This window comes from Monodelphis domestica, chromosome 1 (assembly GCF_027887165.1).
Source record: "Monodelphis domestica isolate mMonDom1 chromosome 1, mMonDom1.pri, whole genome shotgun sequence".
NCBI lineage: Eukaryota > Metazoa > Chordata > Mammalia > Didelphimorphia > Didelphidae > Monodelphis > Monodelphis domestica.
This window is the reverse complement of record NC_077227.1, coordinates 165,888,563-165,912,204: the sequence shown is the minus strand read 5'-3', so window position 1 is coordinate 165,912,204 and position 23,642 is coordinate 165,888,563. Positions and strand designations below refer to the sequence as shown.

The 23,642-nt window shown below is 34.3% G+C and overlaps 1 protein-coding gene across 2 annotated transcripts in view; it reads left to right on the top strand.

Moving 5' to 3' along the window:
* FAM81A (family with sequence similarity 81 member A) overlaps positions 1-19,967 on the top strand; it is a 79,909-nt gene extending 59,942 nt beyond the window's left edge. For both annotated transcript variants that reach the window (XM_007479658.2, XM_007479657.3), the window contains exons 6-9: positions 201-307; positions 8,461-8,596; positions 16,243-16,438; positions 17,333-19,967. In XM_007479658.2, the coding sequence (XP_007479720.1) occupies positions 201-307; positions 8,461-8,596; positions 16,243-16,438; positions 17,333-17,457 (564 nt within the window). In that variant the 3' untranslated portion in view covers positions 17,458-19,967. The remainder of the gene's footprint in view (positions 1-200; positions 308-8,460; positions 8,597-16,242; positions 16,439-17,332) is intronic.
* The last annotated feature ends 3,675 nt before the right edge of the window (positions 19,968-23,642 follow it).

Here is a 23,642-nt window from a genome sequence, read left to right as displayed (position 1 = left end):
TGGAAGGTTTATAACAAAGATGCTAAATAAGAGTATTGATTACTTTAAAAATTCTTAGTATAATTAATGAATTTCTCTTTTTTAAACTTACTTTTTATAAAGGTTTGTATAGATAATAGTCTCTAAGGTACCTTGTTAGCTCTTAATCTATAATTCTATGAACCCATAGGTAATTTTAAAGTGTGAATTACTTTTTTCAGATTTCTCAGCTTTTAAGCAGAGTTGACCTCTCATTATCAGAGCAAAGCACAAAGCTGAAAATGACCCACAGAGATAGCAACCATCAACTTCACCTTTTGGACATTAAGTGAGTAGCCATTGTTCCAAGAAATAATTTTTCTCAGTTCAGAAATTTCAATTTGGCAAATTATTAAGTGCTTACTATATATGATGTAGGAGCTTAGTTGGACCAAATGGAAGTGATTTGTGAATTTCTGCAGTGTTTTGTTCTTAATTGCTATGCTATTCATATACTACTATTCCTGATCTTCTTAAATCTTTTAACAGTTTTAAGAACAAATATGTTATAACCTATTTAGAGAGAAGTGCTCATTTGCTGGTGGAAATTCTCTTCTTAGAATGGAAAAAGAGGGGAAGGACTCATATGTATAAAAATATTTATAACTGCAGTTTTTTATTGTAGCAAAGAGCTGGAAATGAAATGAGTAATCTGTCAATTGGAGAATGGCTGAACAAATTATATTTTATAAATGTAATGGAGAATTATTGCATTACTGAATAAGAAATAATGAAAGGTACGAAGAGAAATGGGAGAAAACTTATGAACTAATAATGCCATATAAAGTGAGTAGAACTATTTTGTACAGTGACTACAATAGCATAAAGACTAATACTTTTTTAAAACCCTTATCTTTTGTCTTAGAATTTATATCATTCCAAAGACAGAAGATAGGCAAGATCTAGGCAATTAGGATTAAGTGACTTGCCTAGGGCCACACAGCTAGGAAGTATTTGAGGACAGATTTGAAGTCTCTTAAGATCAATATTTTGAAAGACACATGAATTTTTAATAAACTCAGTAAAAACTCCAGAAGATTGATGATGCATGCTTCTCACCTCTTGTTGGAGAGGTGGTAGAATACAGATACAGAATGGGACATGCATTTGCAGAAAGGACTATGAACCAAATGGAAGGCTTCTATTTGGAAAGTGTTAGTTGGGGAGTTAGGGAAAGTGGGAATTAGAGATAATGTTACAAATAAGAGTGAAGAGAGGAAAGAAAAGAGCATCAATGAAACTTTTCAACAAAAATGCAGATGAGATCAGAGGAGTTATTCACAAAAGGACAGAGACAGACCAGGCATATTGTTCTGGCGTGGGCATGACTCAGGTAGCCTCCTGGTAGTTCAGGTTTTATATTGGAAAAAAATGAGATCTTTCCACTGTTAACAAAAGGAAATTTACTCAGCCAGAGCTAGAGAAGGATTTTCAATAAGGCTAGGGTTTCAGAACTCCTTCAGTTGATTCAGCTGAGTGAAGCGCCCATTGTGATTCCCCAGATAAGGATATGAAGGCTTCTCCAGCTACTCAGTCTAAGCCCTTACTCCTCTGAGCCAGGGAAGACTGGAGGAATGTCTTGATGTTATTTAAGGAAAACTAGCCTAACCTGCATAGACAGATGGGTCAGGATGTTGCTGTTCCCACAGTGTTAAATTTAACATGTTATGCTCATGGATTCATGTGTAGTCTCTACTTTCTGGTCTTTGTATATAGAAATATTCATGTTCGTTGATTTTCTAGCTCATAATAAAAAAATAAAATGAACTTCATTTGAGCATACCATTTTGAGCTTGCCATTTGCAAATGAGCAGAAGAGATATAGGCCAGCTGTAAATCCTTCTTGTATTTTCATTAGTTTTACTGTATTCACATGAAAGTGCTTTTGTAAACCTGCTTTTATAAACTTTGGGAATTATTTTTCAAACTTTATCAAATATTTTCTATATTATCTTTTGCTATTTCAGCAGTTGGCATAGGAGACCTTGCTAGGTTTGCTTGCTTTGGTAAATTAATCTTGAATTTTTTTCTTTTGCAATGTTTGGGTGAAATGAATCAGGGAACAGAAGCAGTAAAGGAGATCAGTTATGGTCTAAGTGGGGAAAAATGATTTTAAGTAGTAGACAATATTTATTATTATTCATAGTTTATAATTAGTCTGTACTAGAGTCCAGAGTAATAAACATTTTGAGTTTCCTGATTTTCTTTATCCCATAATGGAATTCCAAATGGCTCAACCTCCATAAAGAATATTTATGCATACACATCAAGGTCCATTTATTTTCAAGAATTACATTGTTGAGCCAAACACAAGTGTACTTTCATGTTTAGAATTTTACCTAATAGAAACATTGAAAAATGTATTGAAGGGTGGAACTATTAAGATTAGGTATGTGTACCATAAGATTCCACTTTTTGGAAATCTATAATGGGTCTATTTAAAAAAATGATCTTAAACCATATTAGCAATTACATGAATTTAAATTCCTATGCCTTAAATAAATGCTATAAATGTCAAATATAAAGGGATCCCTACTAATTCTAGTCTTTCATTGGTGACCAATTCTATATTCACTCTACCCCATTCTCAAGTTTTTATAAATGCTACTTTTCAACCTTCACCACTCTTTAGTTCCCAGTGGCATCAAGTACTTCTCTAGGGTTTCTGCTATGATCCTTCTTATCAATGTGAGGCACACTGGACAGTTTGGATATATTTTAGTGCTGTGTTTATTATAACAATTACCTACACATTTTAGTTAACAGTTTAACAATTTTACACTTTAATTATTTTAGGACCTCTCCCCCTACAAAGATCAAGGTAAATTGCTTTCTTCTTTTGGTATGCCTTAAAGAACTTGTTATTGTAATGTCTAGAATCTTTTGTAAAATGTTTCCTTTTTTAGTCCACCTAATTTATGGTTTTTCACTTGATATGCTAAATTTTGTGGGATTCTCTGTACTCCTCATTTAGATTATTGATTTTAAAAAGATGTCCATTCTTCCTGCAATAGCTTTTTACACTTTGTCATGTGTGGGATTCCCCTCCTCTCAAGTTGCAAGAGCATGGTAATACTTTATTCTACATTCATTGTCTTCAAGATGAATTTTCACGTCTGATTTGTTTTTGCTTTTTGTCCTTAGCACAGATTTTTACCTTGGGCTTTCAGTGAATTCTTTAAATAGTCTCCAGACTTCCTGTAGATTAGTCACTTTAATTCTTCCTTTTATTTCCTTTCCTAGTTATTGTACCATGTTTGCTAAAAATGAATAACTGTGTGATAGATTTCTTTGGTTTTGCTTCTCTTAGAAAGAATGGTGAATTGTGTTGTGATTACTCAGTTGCTCACTTTTTTTTTAACCCTTCCTTCTATCTTGGAATCAGCACAAGTAATGGGAAGTGTGATAGGGAGAGGATATTTTGCATTACAGTCTTGCAAAACATTCTCTCCCTATCACAGAAGGCAGAAGAATGGTAAAGGTTAGGTAATTGGTTAAATGACTTGCTCAGGATCATACAGATAAAAGTTATTTGAGGTCAATTTTGAATCCAGGACCTCCCATTTTGGGCTTGGCTCTCAATCTGTTGAGCTGCCTAAATCCTTGTCCATGGTTCACTTTTAACTACTGGTTCTTTGTCCTTATTCAGGACCAAATCCATTGTGATTATCTTCAGTTCTAAAAGTGATTTTTCTAGGAATGGCCACTTTCCTATCCTAATGTCTTCTTTTCTATCTGTCTGGATAAGACCTTGTGCTATTTCATGTTTGGTATTTGAATCAGTAATTGAAGTTTCTCTTTATTTCTTCCTAGCTTAATTTTGCAGCTTCTTCAATTTTTCACATTTACAACTCAGTCTCATTCAGATGGATGACCTCATTTGTCATGCATATTTATAAATGTATAGAAGTTCCACCAATAGAATTTCCATAGGTCTTTTTTGGCCTGTAAGATTTCTACATTATTCAGTTTTTTTGAGGACTTGTGATTTAATTAATGTAGCAACTCCCTCCACAAAAATTGCAATTTGTCTATAACCTATAGCCTTATAAAGTTGCCTGAGCATCTAAGAAGTGGTCACACATTTAATAAGTATTAAGAGATGTAACTTGAACCCAGGTCTTCCTGACTTCTTTAGGCATGCTTATTATGCTACTGGCATATGACAACATCACAGTAGCTGAAATTCTACATAAGGAAATAGAAGGGATCCTGAAGATAACAAAGACATGAAAAACAGCTGACCTAGTCCAAACATATATAGAGGAAGACTGTGATTACGATGGAATAATATCATGGGCATTAACAAATTGATTCTGAAGGTAGGTACCTCAAGGAGGGTAGTATACCAAAGAAAACCTTCTTGTTACCTTTAAAAAATGATGATCAAAGAAATAGTAATAATTACCAGCCCATATTTCTATCATTCCATCTCTAAACCAATTGTATAATACTAATCTATACCCACTAATCTATACCCACAAAACCCACATAACATTTTACTGCAGATTACATCTTTATAGTCACTCAAATGCCTGGGGAATACGAGATCCCATTGTTTGTTAGCTATAAAAAGGCGTTGGTGTGATAGACCAACATGGCATTACCCATGAACGTGTCCAAATCATACAAAATTCCTTGAAAGATGCAGCAGCTGAGGTAATTTAATTTGTCAGTACCAAATTAGACATAAAGATGTTTACCAACATCATGGAGGAAAGTTCAGAATAGAGAAATTCACTATAGGTGCTGAAGTTCTTCACATGTTTCTGTTTTTAGATGTGTTGATTTCATCCACTCAAACATTGCAGGGCTTCCCAAATTACTCTACTGTGACTTAGAAGAGTTTGGCCTAATTGCACACTGGCAAAAACAAGTTGATGGAGCATGCCTCTTGTCCAGACTGATTTATGGTTGGATAGGCAATTGTTCAGTACATGTACTTTGGAAAGACATCTTATGGACAGGGAGTTGTGCCCAGAATTGAAAAGGAAAGCTTTTCAAGTGTGGAATTAGACACTTCATAGCTGTATGACCCTGTTCAAGTCACTTAACCCCAAATGCCTAACCTTTACCAAACTTTTCTGCCTTAGAATTGTAGACAGCAGGAAAGGTTCTTTTTTTTTTAAAGAGAGAGTTTCCTAGATCACCTTTGAAAAATTGCACAGTCCTTTTTTTTTTTAAACCCTTACCTTCCATCTTGGAATCAATACTGTGCATTGGTTCCAAGGCAGAAGAGAGGTAAGGGCTAGGCAATGGGGGTCAAGTGACTTGCCCAGGGTCACACAGCTGGGAAGTGTCTGAGGCCAGTGCACAGTACTTTTTAATGAGCAACTTCAACCTAAGAATTTTTAACAGTATTCTTCCAGTGAGGCTGTATATCTTTGAGTCTTAAAATATCATATATACTGAGGAATTAAAGTTGCATGTTACTCAGAAGTCATTAGAGAAGCCAAGAATTATGCAAGGGAAAAGGTATGGAGTGTGTCATCAAAGAGATAAATTACTAGAAGGAGCTTCTCTGGGGGGGGGGAAAAAAGCTTTTTTTCAGCTTTTTCTGAAATTGTCTTGTTTATCATTTTTTTAATAGCACAATAGTATTTAATCTCCAACATATACCACAGATTTTTCAGCCATTTCCCAATTCCATTCTTCCTTCCTTTCTTTTTCTTTGTTTTTCTCTCTCTCTCTCTTTCTTCTAGAATCAATTATAGAAAAGCACTTGAATGTTCCAATTTAAACCTGTTATTGCAAATGCTGTGAACTTTAAAAAAAACCCAAATCATATGAATTTTATCTGAACATATATTATCTGGAAGAAAAACAACTCTTCTCTAAAATTCTAGTAAATTCAAGCTTTCAAAAAAAATTCTGCACATTCTGAGGAATAGAAGGCAGCTCATACATGAACTTCTTTAACTTAAGAGTATTTATCCTCCCACCTCTTTCCAGGTAACTAAAGGAAGAAACAAAATTTAAAATGAGTCTCTCAATGGAAGGACTCTTATTGATTTGCCAAAGAAGATAAATCACACTTTTACTGAAAGCTTATAAAAGGAAGCAAATAAGTCTGCTTCTATATGCTGACATGAACAAAACCACTGGACTATGGCAACAATTGGAGGAATTGTTTTTGCTCATTTGAAAAGAGGTAAATTCAGGTGTAAACAGGAGAAGCTTGAATAGGACTCTGAAAATAGACTTTAACAAATAAATAACAACTTTTTTTAAAATTAAGTTTTATTTATTTAATTAAATAGCATCTTCTAAGTAAAATTCAGTTCATAACATATTGAGTTAGTTCTGCATTGATGTCAAAAGACCTGGGATCAAGTCTCAGATCCATCATTACCCATCATTTTTTAGCTATATGACCTATTTAAATTATTTCATCTTTCTGAACCTCAGTTTCCTCATTTGGAAAATGACAAAAAGGTATTTTCACTACCTTTCACTATAACTTACCTCACAGGGTGGTTATGGGAAAATAAATTTGTAAGATCATAAAATCCAAAGAAAACACGAACTATTTTTCTTCCAGTTCTTATTTTCTCATTGCCATAGTCTTTGTTTTTTTTTTCCTTAGAGGAGTGAAGGGTTTTTTTGGTTCTATATTATAAGGCAGTATGGAATGTGATATTGCAGCTTTGAGGTTCTGTAAATACCCTCTGTGAAAAACAAGGTGTGTATAGCTTTCACTTGTAGTGGGGAAAGGCTACTTTAGAATCTGGGAGGGTATTACTCAAAGGAAAATGTAATTTATATAACATTTTGACATATTTTGTACAAATCCATTTTGGTTTATTAGTGTTTAAACTCATTAGCCATAGCAGCATTTACACCTTTGTTGTTATTCTAGTTGCCTAATCTCAAGCTATCTTTCCTTCTACCAAGTGTGGGAATTATCCGACCTCAAATATTACAGTGCTTTCCTCCACTATCCCACAATTCTTTTGTGTATTTTCTCTAGTAGTCTGTTTTTTGATGGTTAGAATTGCAAAATGTGTACTGACTATAATGACACACTTAAGTAAGAAAAGAGCCTTGAGAAAGAATTGTTGACCATTCTTCATAAGCAAAGATACAAAACTGTAAATGAATATTATGATTTGTGTTGTCCTCAGAAGCATTTTGGCTGTGGAACAAGAAATGTAGCCAACTTTTAAAAAAAGTATTTCTGTTGTTTCTATTATTTTACATTCTTACATCTAAAAGTGATACAAAATTTAATATTTAATCCCCCACAACTCTATTATTCATTTTGACACTTGGAAAAGTTAAAAGCATTTTCTTTTCTGTTATTTGTCCATTCAAACAATGAAAAATCTTGTAAGAATTACACACACATTCATGCTTACACTCATAGAGCCAGATTTTTCTTTCTAAGTGCACTGGATATAGCAGAATACTCTTTTGCTTATGGAGAGGATAAAATTTTTTTCATTTCTAACCCTGTTTTATTTGCTCTAACAGCTCTGCCCTTAATTGGTACATAGCTTCTGGATAACATAATTTCATAAGCTACTTAGAAGGCAGCGAAAGGATGGTAGGAGCTTGCTCTTAAGAAAACAGGCTGTATTCCCAGCTGTATTCGAGATATGACCTTTGATATGACTCTAAACAAGGCGTAAAATTTTCCATCTTGTTTCTAAGCTCATCAGAACTGGTACTCCCTCTATCAGTGCATATTGCCATTACAACCCTCCTCTTTGACGCCCACATACAATTCAGAGATAATTTAATGAATTTTTGTGATCTAAAAAATCACCTAGTTAGTGTTCAGTTTTCTGACAATGAGCCTCTATAAACTTTGATCATTCCTCAGAGGATAGACATAAAGTCTGTTGTAAGTCTTTCCAACTTAGAAAATTAGAAATAACTAGAGATTGTGTTCTGCCAGCATTGTTTTTGAGACTCCACAGTCACTTCCTTGTTATAATGAGACACCTGAAGGGAGATCCTTTTTCAATTTGACTATAGCCCCATTTCCAATCTGTGAGTCACAGAGAGGAATATTTCAGTGCTACCTAAGTGTGAAATGTCTTTCTTTTTGAGGATAAAATAACTTAAAATTTGGAGGAACTTCTCTTAGTGTTTGAAAAAGGTGACTCATACAATGCTTTCTCCCCCCTTATTGTCTCCCATAGCACATATTACTCTACTACCACATATTATGGTTACTTGATTACATTCAATTTCTTATTAGTCTCTAAGTGTTTCTTGTGTGTAAGTTTTATCACCTGAATTGGCTCCTTAAGAACAAGTAATATATTTTATTCTTTTCTGTTGTTGGTTTTATCTATTCCTCATATCTTAGCATCTGAATACAAAGTAGGTACTTCATAAATGTTGAATTGAACACTGATTTTGATTTTGAGCTCTAAGTGAGAGCAGAAAACATTTCAAATTTCCATTTTTGATTCACTAATTTTCGTTTCTTAGATTTAAAGGTACAGTGGAAGAACTTAGTAGCCAAATTTTGTCTGCACGGAATTGGTTGCAACAGGAACAAGAACGGATAGAAAAAGAACTTTTACAGAAGATTGATCAACTTGCATTGGTTGTTAAGGAAAATAGTGTAGGTATCTGTTATTATGTTTATATTACATAATAAAATGACATTAGAAATGCATATTGGGGGCTATTTTGTTCATGCAAAGCAATTGACTATCAATTTACTTAATTTTATATAAGTTTTTAGGTTTGTTTTTTTTAATCATAGAGTCTGTATTTTGTTTTTCCTTCACAGTTTAAAGAGTTAAAGGAACTTGGATTTGGGCTAATTTAGGCTCTGTAAGTCAGATAAATTCAGGGACTTTGAAATTTAATTTGGGGTTGTCCTAATTGATCATTTCCATCATGCATATAAACCAAGTAATACCAACTAATGTCCTTTGGCATTAGACTATATAGACATTTAACCTTACAGAGCTGGTTTTGGCCAGTCTTGTCATTAAGTAATTTTGTTTGCCCTGAAATCAAATATATCTGAAGAAGTTATGTTTCAAAAAAAAAAAAGAGAAAAAAATTAGTTGCCATTATTTTTTTCATTTGCTTTTGTCATTGGACTCAAGACTTCTAGTAACTGCTCAAAATTTTATAGGCTTGCTTAAAAATTTGGTGTAGGGCAAATTTTGCATATATAGGGGTTTAAAGCAAGTGGTTATTATTGGTCTAGCTCCCAAGATATTGCAGGTGATCAAGAATTACTAAGCTCTGACTTTACATGGATTTGGTTCTGTCTTAGGGATGCTCTTCCTTTCTTGCCCTCTTCCATATCACTATATTTGGTTCTTTATGTTTCCTCTTGAGTTTATTCCAGGAAACTTCCAATATTACTCAGATATTCTAGGTTTCTATAGGTTCTATAGGATCTAGGTTTCTATAGGTGTACGTAAGCCATCTCCAACTAGAGAATGTAGGTTTTCTCTTAGCTCTTATGCACTTCCAGAATCTTTTTGGAAGAAAAGGAAAAAGAGAAACCTGTATCAAGCTATATGACCAATTCACCTCTCAATCACCAAGCTTGTATCTCAATCCACAAGTGTATACCTGTGCCAAATTTATAAATATGAGCTCTGTGTATTTCCAACCTGTAAATACTTCTCTTTTCTTAGCTTAATGATAAAGAAGACAAAACACAAACTAGCAGAAAGAGAAAGTGTTGGCTAAGAAGAGGGAGGGACTGAGTTTTGATGCCACCTTTTCATTAGGCTAGCACAAATGGGTAGCTACTCCCTCAAAAGTCTGCCTCTGCAACCAATTCATCCCTTAAATTAAACCTGGCCTCCATGGGGCATGTCCATACTGTGGGTTTTAAAATGAATATTCAATAACCAAGTATTATATTTTGTAAAGTTTATTAATAACAACTAAGTAAAACCTGCCTAACTTGATCGAGAAGAAGAGAGAGAGGGAGGAGTCACAGCAAACTTAAAAACAATCACATAAGCATGAGAATGCAAAAAAGGGAAAAGGATTCTAGGTAATACAGAAAGGAATTTTGGATAATGTAGTTTTTAGGGGTTCAAGAATTTCCAACTATACATTCACCCTGTGATCCTTTTGGGAGATCAGTCTCCCCAAAAGGATCATAGAAACATAACTAATTTATCATTTGCAATAATTTGTGGATAAAAGGAAAAGAGAACAAAACCAATGATTATTATGGATTGACAAAAAGCCAATTTGGGGGCAGACCCCTTTGGCATAAGAGTATATATTCAAAACAAATACATTTAACTCCCAGTAGTCCAAATTCACATCCCAAAGTTCACTCTGTATCTTCTGGTGCAGTGTGTGGTCTCTGCAGGCATCTTCATGGTGTCTTTTGGATTCTGGGAGGTAGCAAGTTTCTTATCCTAAAATTGCTCAAATTCAAATAAAAGTTCACAGTTCCCCCAGAGAAGAATAATAACAAACACAGGGATCATTCAGGGATGCATGGCTGAGGTATGAGGTATATGAATCAATTGCCAAAAGAAAAATCAAAACCATCAAAAAATCCAAATAAAACTTGTGGATAAAATACAAAATGACAAAGTCTTATGTCTAGAAAACTGAAATAAAGGAAAAACAAACCTATAACAAGTCCTTAAATCAGGGTCCAATTAAAATGATTTATGAAATTATGTACTTATCCAATCAGTAGCCAGGACTACAGAAAATTTGCCACACTATGAAAGACAGAAAAGGGACTAGATTATAGGAGCTAGAATGGTAGCCAAAGTGAGGTGCTTGTTAGGACTCAGAGGAAGCCTTGCCTCTGACATATGTCAAAACAGCCACAACTTTGAACTCCACATAAGTTCAAGTCCTCTTGTCTTAGCTCAAAATTACATCAATCCCACTGGGATTTGGTTTCTTCAACCTTGTACTCGATAGGCACTATGCAGGTAGTTTTGTGTTTCTTTAGCACTGTACAGTGGCCCTTTTTGTATTCCCTTCTTTTGGAATCAGAATCATTAAGCAAAGTCCCATACTTTTTTAAACAATCAATGGCATTATTTTTATAGTCAAAAGGTTTTAGGTATGCATTGACATTAGGGCAAATGTATTTTAAACTTATGTTACTGCAAAATCAATAAAAATTAAAGAAAATCTTCTCAATACTGGTTACATGTGCTTCAAATACAAAAAAGGAGAGAAAAAAGAAAACTCAAATATTGTATTGTACATGCAAGGAAAAGCAATAATAAAAACATTTTAAAAATAAAAAATATATAGCTTACAATCATTGACACACTGTGTCAGCCACAGAGAAGTAGAATACAGAAGTTTCTCACCAAAAAATGAGGTCTATTTCCTTTTTAACTTGGCCATGAACCACTGTGGGAGTAGAAATGATTTTCACAATAAAACAGTTATACGGTAGATAATACACATTCAAAGAAAGTACCAAAGTTCTCAAAATTCACAGTAATCTAGTTAATTACAATAGCAAACAAACCCACTATCATGTTTCACATGAGTTACTGTCACAGTTTTAAAACCTATGAACTGATGAATGTTTGTCACAATTTTTACAGATATAGCAATTCTTTAAGCCTTGGCAAAGATATTTTTAAACAAAGCATATTACTGGCATTATTTCAAAATTTGGCAGGAAAGTCTAGAAAAAACCAACCTCTATATTGCTGAGGAAAATCTATTTGGGGTCTATAACATCAACAAGAAATCTAGATTGTTCTGGTGGAAGTAAACTAATCTGAACAGTTAAATTATTATGCACGCACAGAAGCTCTTTTTGGCTTCCTGTTTTATATAAAGCTTTTCTCTGGCAAGAACTTCTGTTTGGTTCTCTACCTTTTGTGAAGATTGGATTTAGCTCTCCCCTGATTGTTACAATTAACTCTCTCTCTCTTTCTCTTCCTTAATATCTTCCCTCTATTGTAAAATAAACTACCATAAATTCCATTCTGACTTTAGTAATTCATTTTTGGGATTTAGTAATTAAATCCCTGGTGACCAATTAAATATATTCAGTTCAAGCATAAATTTAATATTTTAATACAACATTATATACATATATATTTTTATATTATGTAATATACAAAAAATATCCATTTAGAAACCACTAGTTATCTAAAATTATTTCTGAAGACCCTTTAAAATTATAATTTAAATTCTTAGCTCATTAAATTCTCCAAAGGTTGTATACAATTGTAACCAGTTTTGATGAAGTCCATCCATCATCATCTATTTGACAATTAACAAAGACAAAAAGGCAGAAAAGCTTTTAAGGCAACATGTGATCCTCGATGAATCTAGTGACAAGGGTTTGGGCAAGATGTTCATGGGCTTTTACAATGATATTTTGTTCTGTAGCAAAGGTACAAAATAAAGGATTATGTAAAAATATAGTACTGATTAGATTAATAATAAATGAACCTAAAAGAAATACAATTAAAACTTAAAGCAGTCAGGAAATTATAATAAGGTTTGACAGGGTACAGGCAGGCAGTGCAGTCAAAATCCCTTTTCACCAATTCAATAGACTTGTTTACTATTAAGGAGGAGAATAAACTCAAAATAGTTAGCAAGCAATAAACTTCCATATATCTTTAAGATTCATTGCCATCCCCAGTATTTATCACCCATTTAGGTTTTATTTGTCAGCAGTTTGAATTTCCTCATAGAAGAAGCACAGAGCATAATGTGAAGAAATCCCATATGGGATGTGGTGCAGAAACTGGGCAGGCCAAAATGACAATGGGATATAGGGAGGTGCATCTTCTCCTCAAATCTTAAGATTAGTGAAGCTTTCAACTGCAAGGTATCCAGTCAGCATAAAAACCTCCAGGATAAGAAGTAAGAAAACACACTCTAAAGCTGTAAGCTGGATGAGCTCTATAAGGCTCTATGGAAATGGAAGCTGTTTGAGGTGGGCAAGAAACTGAGGTATGCTTTTTAACATTATTCCTCCAAAAAACCCACAGAATGGGGTCTGTTTACAGAGTAAACAAGTTAGGAGGGAAAACAATAGTGTATTTGCATATGAATTTTGATTTGGCATTTTGATTTGGTATTTTGAGTCAAGAGAGAGAAGGAAAAAGCAAGCTTATTTCTCAAAATTTCTCAAAATTAAATCTACTACTTTGGACTAACTGCCCTTACTGTGAAAAACCTTTAGTAACAGCCTTCTAAACTAGGAGTCCGCGGTCAGCTTAAAAAAAATCTGCTTGAAAACTAGAAGGGGTGGGATTTAAAATAGGCCAGTTTTGCTTCTCCACACTGAAAAATGGCTAGCACAGGCTAAAAAACCCACATGAAGTGGGGGGGAAGGGGGTTGAAAGGATTGTGGTCTTACCCTCTGTGCAGAGACATGAATCAGAGATAGCAGTGGGAGGCAGTAGCAGAGGAGCACACTGGATGAGTATGTGTTGGGGTGGCAGGAGGAGAGGGACTGGGAGGCAGGAAGCAGGAAAATAGTGGCAGTAGTGGCAGAGGTGGTAACAACAGGCAGAGGGTAGAGCAGAAGTGGCCACGATGGTGGGAAGGCAGATGGGCTGGGTGGCCTATGAAAAATTTACTAACTGAAAAATCTCTCTTAAAAATATTTGAGAATTCTGTTACTTCATGGTTGCCATAAATGTGGGTTTTACAATGAATATCCAATAACTATTATATTTTATAAAGTTTATTAATAACAACTAGAGTAAAACCTGCCTAAATTGACCGTGAAGAAGAAGAGAGAGGGAGGAGTCACAGCAAATTTAAATAAACCCAAGGACGCAGGAAAAGGGAAAAGGAATTTAGGTAATACAGAAAGGAATTTTGGGTAATGTAGTTTTTAGGGGTTCAAGAATTTCCAACTATGCAATACCCTCCAGAACTTGAGTTGATCAGTTACATATACCATTTCCTGAAATTATTGGGCAGCAAACCTCTGGCTGACACATTTTTAGTAATTTTTAATCTTAGACAGAATAGTACAGTGGATTTATTTTCATAGGCCCTGTGTTTGAATCTCAACTTTGTCATGTACCTCAGTGACCTTGGGTAAATTCCTTTAATTCACTAGACCTAAATCTCCTCATCTGTAAAACTAGATAATTTGTATTATTATGTACTATTTAACTTGCATGATTTTATGATAATTTGTCATACTGTCCTTCCCTCTTCTTAGCCAACCCTTTCTCTTTCTGCTAGTTTGTGTTTTATTTTCTTTATCATTAAGCTAAGAAAAGAGAAGTATTTGCCTGTTGGAAATACATGGAGCTCATATTTAGAAATTTCTGGCATAGGTATACACTTGTGGATTGAGATATATATAAGCTTGGTGATTGATAGATGAATTGGTCAGTATAGTTTGACACAGGTCTCTGTTCTTCCCAAATTCAATGTTCTTGAACTGATCATGGGTAAGTAATGAAGAAAACATCAGTGAATGGTTCCTTCTATTTTTACCATACCATAGCCAGCATATTTGAGACTCTCTGAACCAACTCTTCCTTAAAGTATAACACAAAGTAAAAAGACATATCAAGTTTCCTTCAGGTCGTCTGCTGGAATCCAACTGGTCCATAGTTTGACACATTAGATTCACATTGTTTTCTTTAGGCTTTGGGCACATGGGACTCATACTCCCTACCCTTCTCTCTCCCTCCATGAAATTGGGTGCCAAGTCCTGTTGCCATGTCTATTTCCACAAAGGCTTTTAGTTTCTTTCATTTCTAATCATAATCATTTCTAGTTCCAGACTCAGACAGTCTTTGCTTCTCTAATCTATTGCTGAAGTGACTTGCCCTGATACACAGATCTAATTATAGTGACTCTCCTTATTCAGAACCTTCAGTGGTTCCTTAATGCCATGAGGAAAAACTGCAAACTCCATAGGTCCTTCATCTTCTGGTGCTGGCCTTATTTTACAAGATTTACATTATTCCTTCTCCTTTTCCTACACTCAGGCTGGCTTTTTCTTTATGTCAGGAAAACACTTATTGTGTATCAATATTTTTTGAAGTCTTTTACTTCTTTAAGATTTAATTTAGTTGTTATTTCTTCTATTCCTTGACCCCTTTCAGTTGAAAAAGATTTTCCTGTATCTCAAATTTTCTTATAGTATCTCCTATCTTTATATCTTGTCCCTTAAACCCTCCCTGTCTCCAACCTTCCTTGTTACCATAGAGAGCAACAGCATCCTCTCAGTCCTTTAGGCTCACAGCCTAGGTGTCATCTTTAGTTCCTTACTGTCTCTCACCCTGCAGACCAGAGCTGTTGCCAAGCCCTATGTATTTTACCTTTTCAAACTCTCGTCTATGTCCCCTTCTCTCCTCTGATAGTGCCATCACTTTAGATAGGTCTTCATCACCTCTACCTGCCTCATGTCTCTCCTCATTCCAGTCTATCCCCCATTCAGCTACTAAAGTGATTTTTCTTAAAGCCTAGCTCCAAACATAATACTGCCTGTTATTCAGTAAACTCCAGTGGCTCCCTATTGCCTTTAGGGTCATCACATACAAAATGCTATGTTTGACATTCAAATCCCTTCATAATCTAGCCCCCTCCTACTTGTCTGGTCTTCTTACACCTTACAACTCTTTGATCCAGTGATGCTGGTCTCCTGTCTGTTCCACAAACAAGACACTTCATCTCTTGGATCTGGGCATTTTCTCTGCTTGTCCTCCATGCCTGATATGCTCTCCTTCCTCTGCTCAGACTACTGACCTCTCTAGTTTCCTTTAAATCCCATCTAAAACCCCACCTCCTACAGGAAGCTTCCTTCAACCTCTCCAGTTCTAGTGCCTTCCCTCTGCTAATTATTACCACTTAGCCTATATGTAGTTTGCATTGTATAGATTTGCTAGAAAGTTGTCTCCTTTATTGTACTATAAGCTCCTTGAGGGCAGGAACTGTTTTTCTTGTTGGTATTACTGGAGTTTACCACAGTGCCTGGAACACAGTAGGCACTTAATAAATGCCTAATTGATTGATTTTTGCCCATTTATCTTTCTTATTTTTATATGTCCACTTCCCTTCCTCTTCTTCTATTCCTCATTGGATAATAATTTTCTTAGAACAGTCATTTTTAGTTATTTTAAATGATTGTGTTCCCAGTGTCTAGTACCACACATTGAAGCATTGTAGGTACTTAATAAGTGTATTGAATTTAATTGGTCCATTGTCCAGTGTTCATGTCTTGTATAGTAATTAAGTAACATCAGTCCTGGAATGCAGTTTCATTTTAGAGGGATTAAATGCAATTATTTTCATCCATTCTAGGAAATTAGTGAAAGGACAATTGAGAAGAAGTTCAGTCAGATGTCAGCAAAGCTTGATAAAATAGAAGAGATACAAAAGAAAAATATGGATGCACAGAGGCCAAAATCTGATGATGAGAAGATGAATGTCCGAATCAGCAAGATTGAATTGCAGATGAATGAAGAGATGAAAGAAATGAAAGCAGAAGTTAATGCTGGTAGGGAAAAAATATCTTTATAAATAAGCATTTTATTTTAAATAGTATCATTCTCTATAGTCTTCTAGAAACTAGGTTAGTAATAAAAGTAAGTACATCATATTGTACCAGAAATATATCAAGTCAGTTTCCTGTATTAATATATAAAATGGTTTTGCAATTCCATACAAACAAGTACTTTTTGCTGATCGAAGTGAACTGCTACCAGCACTTTGTAAAGGACTACATTGGAAACCAGATTGCTACATTAGCAATTTAGCTTTTCTGTTTAAACACAACTTTTACCATATTTCAAAGATATACTTGTGCTTCTTGTGCTGCTCTTATCCCAAATTTATGAAGGAATTAATTTTCCATACATGTTAATTCATTTTGTCAGGTAGAAATTAAAATTGCTTAAGGAATGACTTTGTCAAAAATACTAGACCATTATTACTATTTTAAAGGTAGAAACTGGTACTACTCACTGTATAAATTAGATAATTGCTTGGTAGTACATTTCTTTCTTGGTCTACAGTAATGTCCAACTAGATAATTGAATTTCTTAGGGAAATATCTATTAGATTATTTCATAGTATAATTAATTCTTGTTAGAGTACTTTATTAATCTTTAATCTTATATAATTTCATAAACTAGTTTATGATCATATTTTAAACATACCACTGAGGAATTAATAATAGGGACTAGCACAGGGAATGTTAATGTATCTTTTCCTAACCATTTCCTAAAAATTTATTTTTCAGTGTCAGGGAATTTAAAGTAAATGATTGAAACTTCATTTTGAACTTGTTTCTGTAATTAATAGGATTACATTGTAATTTAAATTTTTGTTTTGATATAGAATTTAGCATTTACAAATTTTTAACTTCTGTGAAATTTAAATCTTTATAAAGGGTTTGCAGCCATCTATGAAAGCATAGGATCACTCAGACAAGTTCTTGAAGCCAAAATGAAAATTGATAAAGACCAGCTACTGAAACAAATTCATCAGCTAAGGAAACAAGAGGCTCCCATGTAAAGAAGGTTTGGAACAGTAACAGTGTAAAGGAAGAGTTATCAGCAGGGCTAGGAGTGTGAATGCTTATACAGTATGGTTTGCTCTCTCCACGATGTGCATGTATCAAACAGTGTATCATGGGGCTTAATTTTTAACTTGAATTGTGATGACAATCTTTAGGTAAGGAGAGTGAGTGCATTTTTTACAATTTAATTTCACTTATAAATCTAAATTCTATGGAATTTGTTCCATTTTTGAAAGACTTTATTTTAAGACTGAACACTTTAAAATATTTTTCTTCTGTGAATTAAAATGTTAAATTATCATAGTTATGCTTTAGCTAAGACTGTTCATCATTTTAAAAATGTCAGTATGGAAGTTTATGTTAGTAAACAAATGAATTTGTTAGAGCAGTTCGTATGCAAAAGATATCTCTAGACAGAAGAGACAATTCAATGTTTGAGTCCATGTTTGGATTTTGTTGTTGTTTGTTCATTTCCTTCTTTGCTTCCTCTAATTCTTCTTTCCCTTCACTTGGAGTTTCCAAGATAATTTGAGTTTTCAATTAGAAGAAATTACAATTTATTCTTTGAATTTAATTAGTAAAAGGGATTGAGAATGTTTCTTTCAACTTCCACATAGATTGTTATCTACTTGAAAATAAAGTAGGCAATCAAGATAATTTTCTGGAAAATGTAGAGCCAAAAATTGCTTAAATTATCTGGATATTTCAGATGTCTTTAAAATAAAATGAGTTATCTCAATACTTTTCTGCTCTCCACAGCTTGCTTGATGAGAATCATATTCTGTATAATAGAATTATGGTTCACAGTAAGCTGTTTATGTAGAATTGCACATTAACCACAATATAATGTGAAGATTTTTCAGGATTTTTACAAACCTTTTCCTAAATGTTTCCAAAATGAAGATTAAAAATCTAGAAAAATGTTTTGTATATTATGATAATTATTGTAAGTGTATTATTGTGCCTTGTTTTTATGTCATGCACTGTACACTGAAAGTTTTGCTGATGAAATAGAAGGCATGATATTTCAAAAATGTTATGTAAAAATGGGATAATATGTATTTTAAAATTATATAATGTACTAGAAATTTTATCATTGTTAAGATATACTTCTGTATATTCTTTAATGAAATAAATAATTCATACTTTTGTATGGACAGGGATTCAAGCTGGCATTGAATTTATAACATTGTCAAGATATTTTCATCCAGATGAATGGAATTTTTATGTTATAAGTGTATTATTTTCAATTGCTACATTTAATTATAAATTGAAAATGAACACCTATGCTGTAATCTAATCTAGATGCTTATAAATCTTTGGATGTAAGATCTATACTGAGAAAACCGTTCTAAACTGTGAGGATCTGTAGGAAAAATAAAAATAGAATTATTTTAAATTTTGTTACCTTTTTTTTTCTTTTTTCTAAGGACTCAGGAAAAGAAGCACCTTCTGTTTTTTAGATTAGTCATATATGAATCATTTAACTGGCTACTACTGTTTACCCTTGTAAAATGTGTTACTAAAAACACACACATTGTTCTTTCTTGCCTTGGCAAAGGTTAATTAAAAAATCCCTGGGACTAGATAGATAACATTAGTAATTGCAAACATTTGGCCACTAAGCTTTATTTTCTTTACCTTGGTAAAATATTCTAAAAAAGTGTCTGTGGCTAAGGCAGCTCCATTTATCATCTCCTGGTATGGTTTCTACCTTTTGAGTTTGAAACTAATCCTAGTGTAGAGAACTTGGCCCCTCTCTGTAAAAACATCATAATTGGGGGAAGCTGGCTCCTCTGGGTTGATGGAGGTATGTGAGATCTTAGCCTGTCAGTTTATTTGAGTAAATATGTGTAAATTGGCCAGGTAGAGGACAAAGACTTTGTATCATCTTGGAGTCCAGGATCCTACAGGCTTGGCTCTTTTATATCCTTGGACCCAATATTCAGGGCTAGGGTTGAGCATCTGAGGAAATAGGTTAATTGGTTAGGGCTTCATTTGGGAGGTACATCTTTACATTTACATACGCTGAGCAAAGAGAAATAACACCAATCATCATGAAGAAAACAATTTTCTTTGGAAGTAGAAAATTATTTTATATATGGCATTATAGATGTTTAGGCCAAATCCTTTTCAAGTTTTGTACATAGATGAATGGCAGTGGGAATTTTGCCCTTTCTTAGCTGTTTATTTATCACACACTCCTGAGGAGGGAGCATCAGTATCCATGAACTTCTTTAAAAGAAGTGATGAATGTCAAATTAGGTTCTTAATGAAGGAGCAACTATATGAAAGCAGGTGAAAATCAGTTATGTGCTGAATTTCTCAGGTGCTTCTGATGTCATGGTCCTTCATGTAATGAGCTATATTGTATTCTTATCACCAAAGTTTAATGTAAAACATCTTCAGTGTCATTTTCCTTGATGAAAAATTTGTAATAAACAGTGCCATAAAAACCCCACATGTAAATTCAATGTATGGTTTTAATAAAAAATGTTAAATTTGGTGTGCGGACTTAACTCTGTAGAATGCAGTAGGAAATGATGTTACCTAAGTTTAGTTTCCATGGATACCATTATGTTCATTGAATTGCCTGACTATGGATTCCTCAATGGTACAAAATTCTACATATTATCTATACCACTGTAGTGTCTGTGTTGTGTGGTTGTCTTGTTACAAAAATTCTTATAATATATTTAAATAACTGAATCCCTTCTTTAGGGTTCAAATTCCACTCTATAGATGCTATAGTCAGCTTTTGGGTTCATAAGTGATTTACAGTTAATTTCTAAGGCACATTTTTTAGTTGATAAAATGTGTCCTCATTGATAAAATAGCTTCCTCATGCTGCTGCATATTGTATCATGCAAAAAGATAGCACAAATAGTATATTTGGGTGATTCACTTTTGTAAACATAACTTTTCTTTTAATGTGGGACTCTAATGTAAAAGTCTAAGTGCTCATTAAGTATTGGTCCTATAAGTGGAAGCAGAGTATAATTACAGGAAAGGAGTGGGAATTTAGGAACTTTGAGACAAGGCTGAGTGGACAAAATAGGGAATGGATTATGGAAAAATGTTGAATATAGGCCAACTTTGTAGAAGCTAGAAGTGAAGATATTATCTAATGTTTGTAAGCAGAGGAGTAATCCAAAGTAAAGACAAGAGGGAAATCATTTCTAGGAGGCAAGCTGGATTCAGTATGTGCAAATATTATAGATCAGGGAAAATAGTAAATCAGAGATTGTGCAAAAGATGAAACCTGGAAGGACACAAATAGAAGAAGAAAGAGCAAGATATAGAGTCAGCAATGAGAGAATCAAGAAGTAAATTATAATAGGATTCAGACACTGATTTTCAGTCTTATTTATCTATCCTTAATCTTCAACTCCAACTAAGGTCCCACATTTCCAAGGATATACTGGACATCTCCCCATTATTGTCCCAATTCACACCTCAAATTGGTAGTGACTTCTTCATTTTTCTCTTTAAAACTCAACTCTGTTATGAACTTCCATTTTTATTTTAAGGATACCAAAATGATCCCAGGCATTAAGATTCAGAGCCTCCGAATCATCTTTTATTCTTCCCCTCTTCTTTTGTCAAACCCCAATTCTATTTGCCAAAATTATCTTCACAAGACATGTCTTACAATATCACTCCCTTATTCAAAAACCTTTAATGATTTCCTATTCTTTTTAGGGTCAAACGAGACAATATATGTAAAGTGTATTTTGAACCTTAAATCTCCGTTTAAAAGTCAATTATAGTCTATTGTGAACTTTAGATTACTCCACCATACTTAGTCTAACAAAATGAGGAATGTCTACACCCATACTTAAGAATTAAGTTTCTAGGAGGATGGCCTATGATAGACATGTGCTAGCAAATGCCAAATCATAAACAGCTGACATACCTCTGGGCTGTCCTAAGTCAAGCTTAAGCTACCATTGGTACAGGTGAGACGTAGGAAAGTGATGTAAAACCCTCTATATATTTCACATCACTTCCTCTCTCTGGGCTCTTTGGAGGCGGAGAGGTGACTGGCGGCAGCTTGCTGAGCATGCTAAGCGTTCCAGCATCTTGGCATGGCGGCAGCTATTGTCCGATTTGGTGGTGAATTTTTCTTGATACTATACTGGGAGAAGCTGAGTAGCCTAGTTTAGGTGAGGCATCTTTCTGAGCTGTATCAGAGTTTAGGCTGGCTTCAGTTAGGAAGTTAGGAGGAGAGTTAGGAAGGCTTTACCTTCCAAACACTACCCTCTTAGAAAGCCACAAATCTTCAGAGACCTTGTGGCAGAGGATTTTGAACTTCCCCTGGCACAGGCCAGGTGGGAGAAATCCTACACCCTTTCCCTCTCCCTTCTCCTTAATTCCTTTCCTCTATATTAATTAAACCACCATAAATTTACCAACTGACTTGGGTATTTTATTTGGGATATTCCCTGGTGACCAAAACTAATTTAGATTAGGTCACAACCCTAAAATTATCCTTACACTATTTGGTATAGTGGGAAGAATTGGGAATTAGGAGGGTTCAAATCTGGCATTTTAATCTGGATTCAAATCTGATCTTTGATGTTTCCTAACCCTTAATCTCTCTGAACCTTTGTTTTCTTATTATAAAAATGGGTAATAACCTCTGCAGTATATCCTTTTTAGAAATGTTATTAGGAATAAGATTAGTGTGGTAAAGATGCCCTGGAAGTTTGAACACTGGCCTGGCCACTGGATTTTTGTGTTAGGACTTTTGGAGGATGGAAGGTGGATGTTTGCAATTTTTGGCAAGATTGGCCTGATGAACACAATAATACATATACAGTGCTTGCAAACATTAAAGTGCTGATTAAATGTCAGTTCTGCTGAGGAGACTATTTGTTAGAAACCTGGAGCACATTCTTGAAAATCCATTTCCTCTTGGTCAAATAAACACTTTTGAAATTTAACATAAATGTAATACTTGGGCAGGCATTGAAGGAATCACTGGACATAAAAGCTTTGTTTTTGTTATGATGATTAAAATGTTAAAAAGTGTAAAGTGACCATGAATTGATGCAGGAAGTTCTATAGGGTATTATTGTGAGATCTTGAAATGTAACAGGGGCATTACATTGCAAAATCCAAATGCCATTGCCCAGGATGTAAAATACTACCTATCTTGTGGGAAATTCTACTTTCTATTTATGCTCTGTCTTGCTCGGCACTAGCTTGCATGTTCCTACAACTGTTCACAGTCTTAGAATGTATAGCAAAGGGAGGGCTGACTACTTTAGATTGTAAACTGTTTTGGGGTTCTTTCAGTCATCAGTGCAAAGATATAAGCCCTGCCCTTCTTATCCAGGAAGAAAGCTCCTGCTTTCAATGGGTGGATAAAATTCATTTCATTTTTTTCCCAGAGATATCTTCTAGTTCAGGGGCTGAAAAGAGGTAGTTTTGACTAAAGTGTTTGCTTCTTTAAAGACAAAATAAAATCAGTCCTTGTCATCAAAAAACTTACATTATTTTGGGAAACATTACAGAACCATAGTTCTTGGTTAGAAATAAATTAGATAGTCTATTTTCCAAGGAGATCAGGGGAAAAGGAAAGGAATATGTTTCAGAATATTTACAGTAGCTCTTTTTGTGGTGACGAAGAACTGGAATTGAGGGAAAGTCCATTAAGTGGGGAACAGCTAAACAAATTATGGTATATAATTGTGATGGGATACTACTGTGCCATAAGAAATGATGGGCAGATTAATTTTTTTAAAACTTGGAAAGAACTATATGAGATTATGAAGAGGGAAAGGAGTAGTGCCAAGAGAACCTTATATACAGCTAAAAGATTTACTGTTTGAAGAACAACCTCCAGATGATGAACTAAAAACGGAAACACAAAAGATATAATCTATGTATCTACCAATCTGGATGATACCTTCAATGGTGTGGAGAGTGGAGGGAGGGACTGAGATACTTGGAAATAAATTCTATTAATTAAAAAAAATTAAAAAGAGAAAAGAAATAAGTTAGTCATATAGTTAGTTTGGGAAAGACTTACCACTCTCTTTTTATTCAAGATTCTTAGTCCTAGATGTCTATTTGGGAAGATGCCAGGGATAAAGTTGCCAAACTTGGTGATAGTTATTGTTGCTAGTGAGGATAAGAGGTAGGAGATGCCAGTAACAGGTTGAACTGGTCTGGC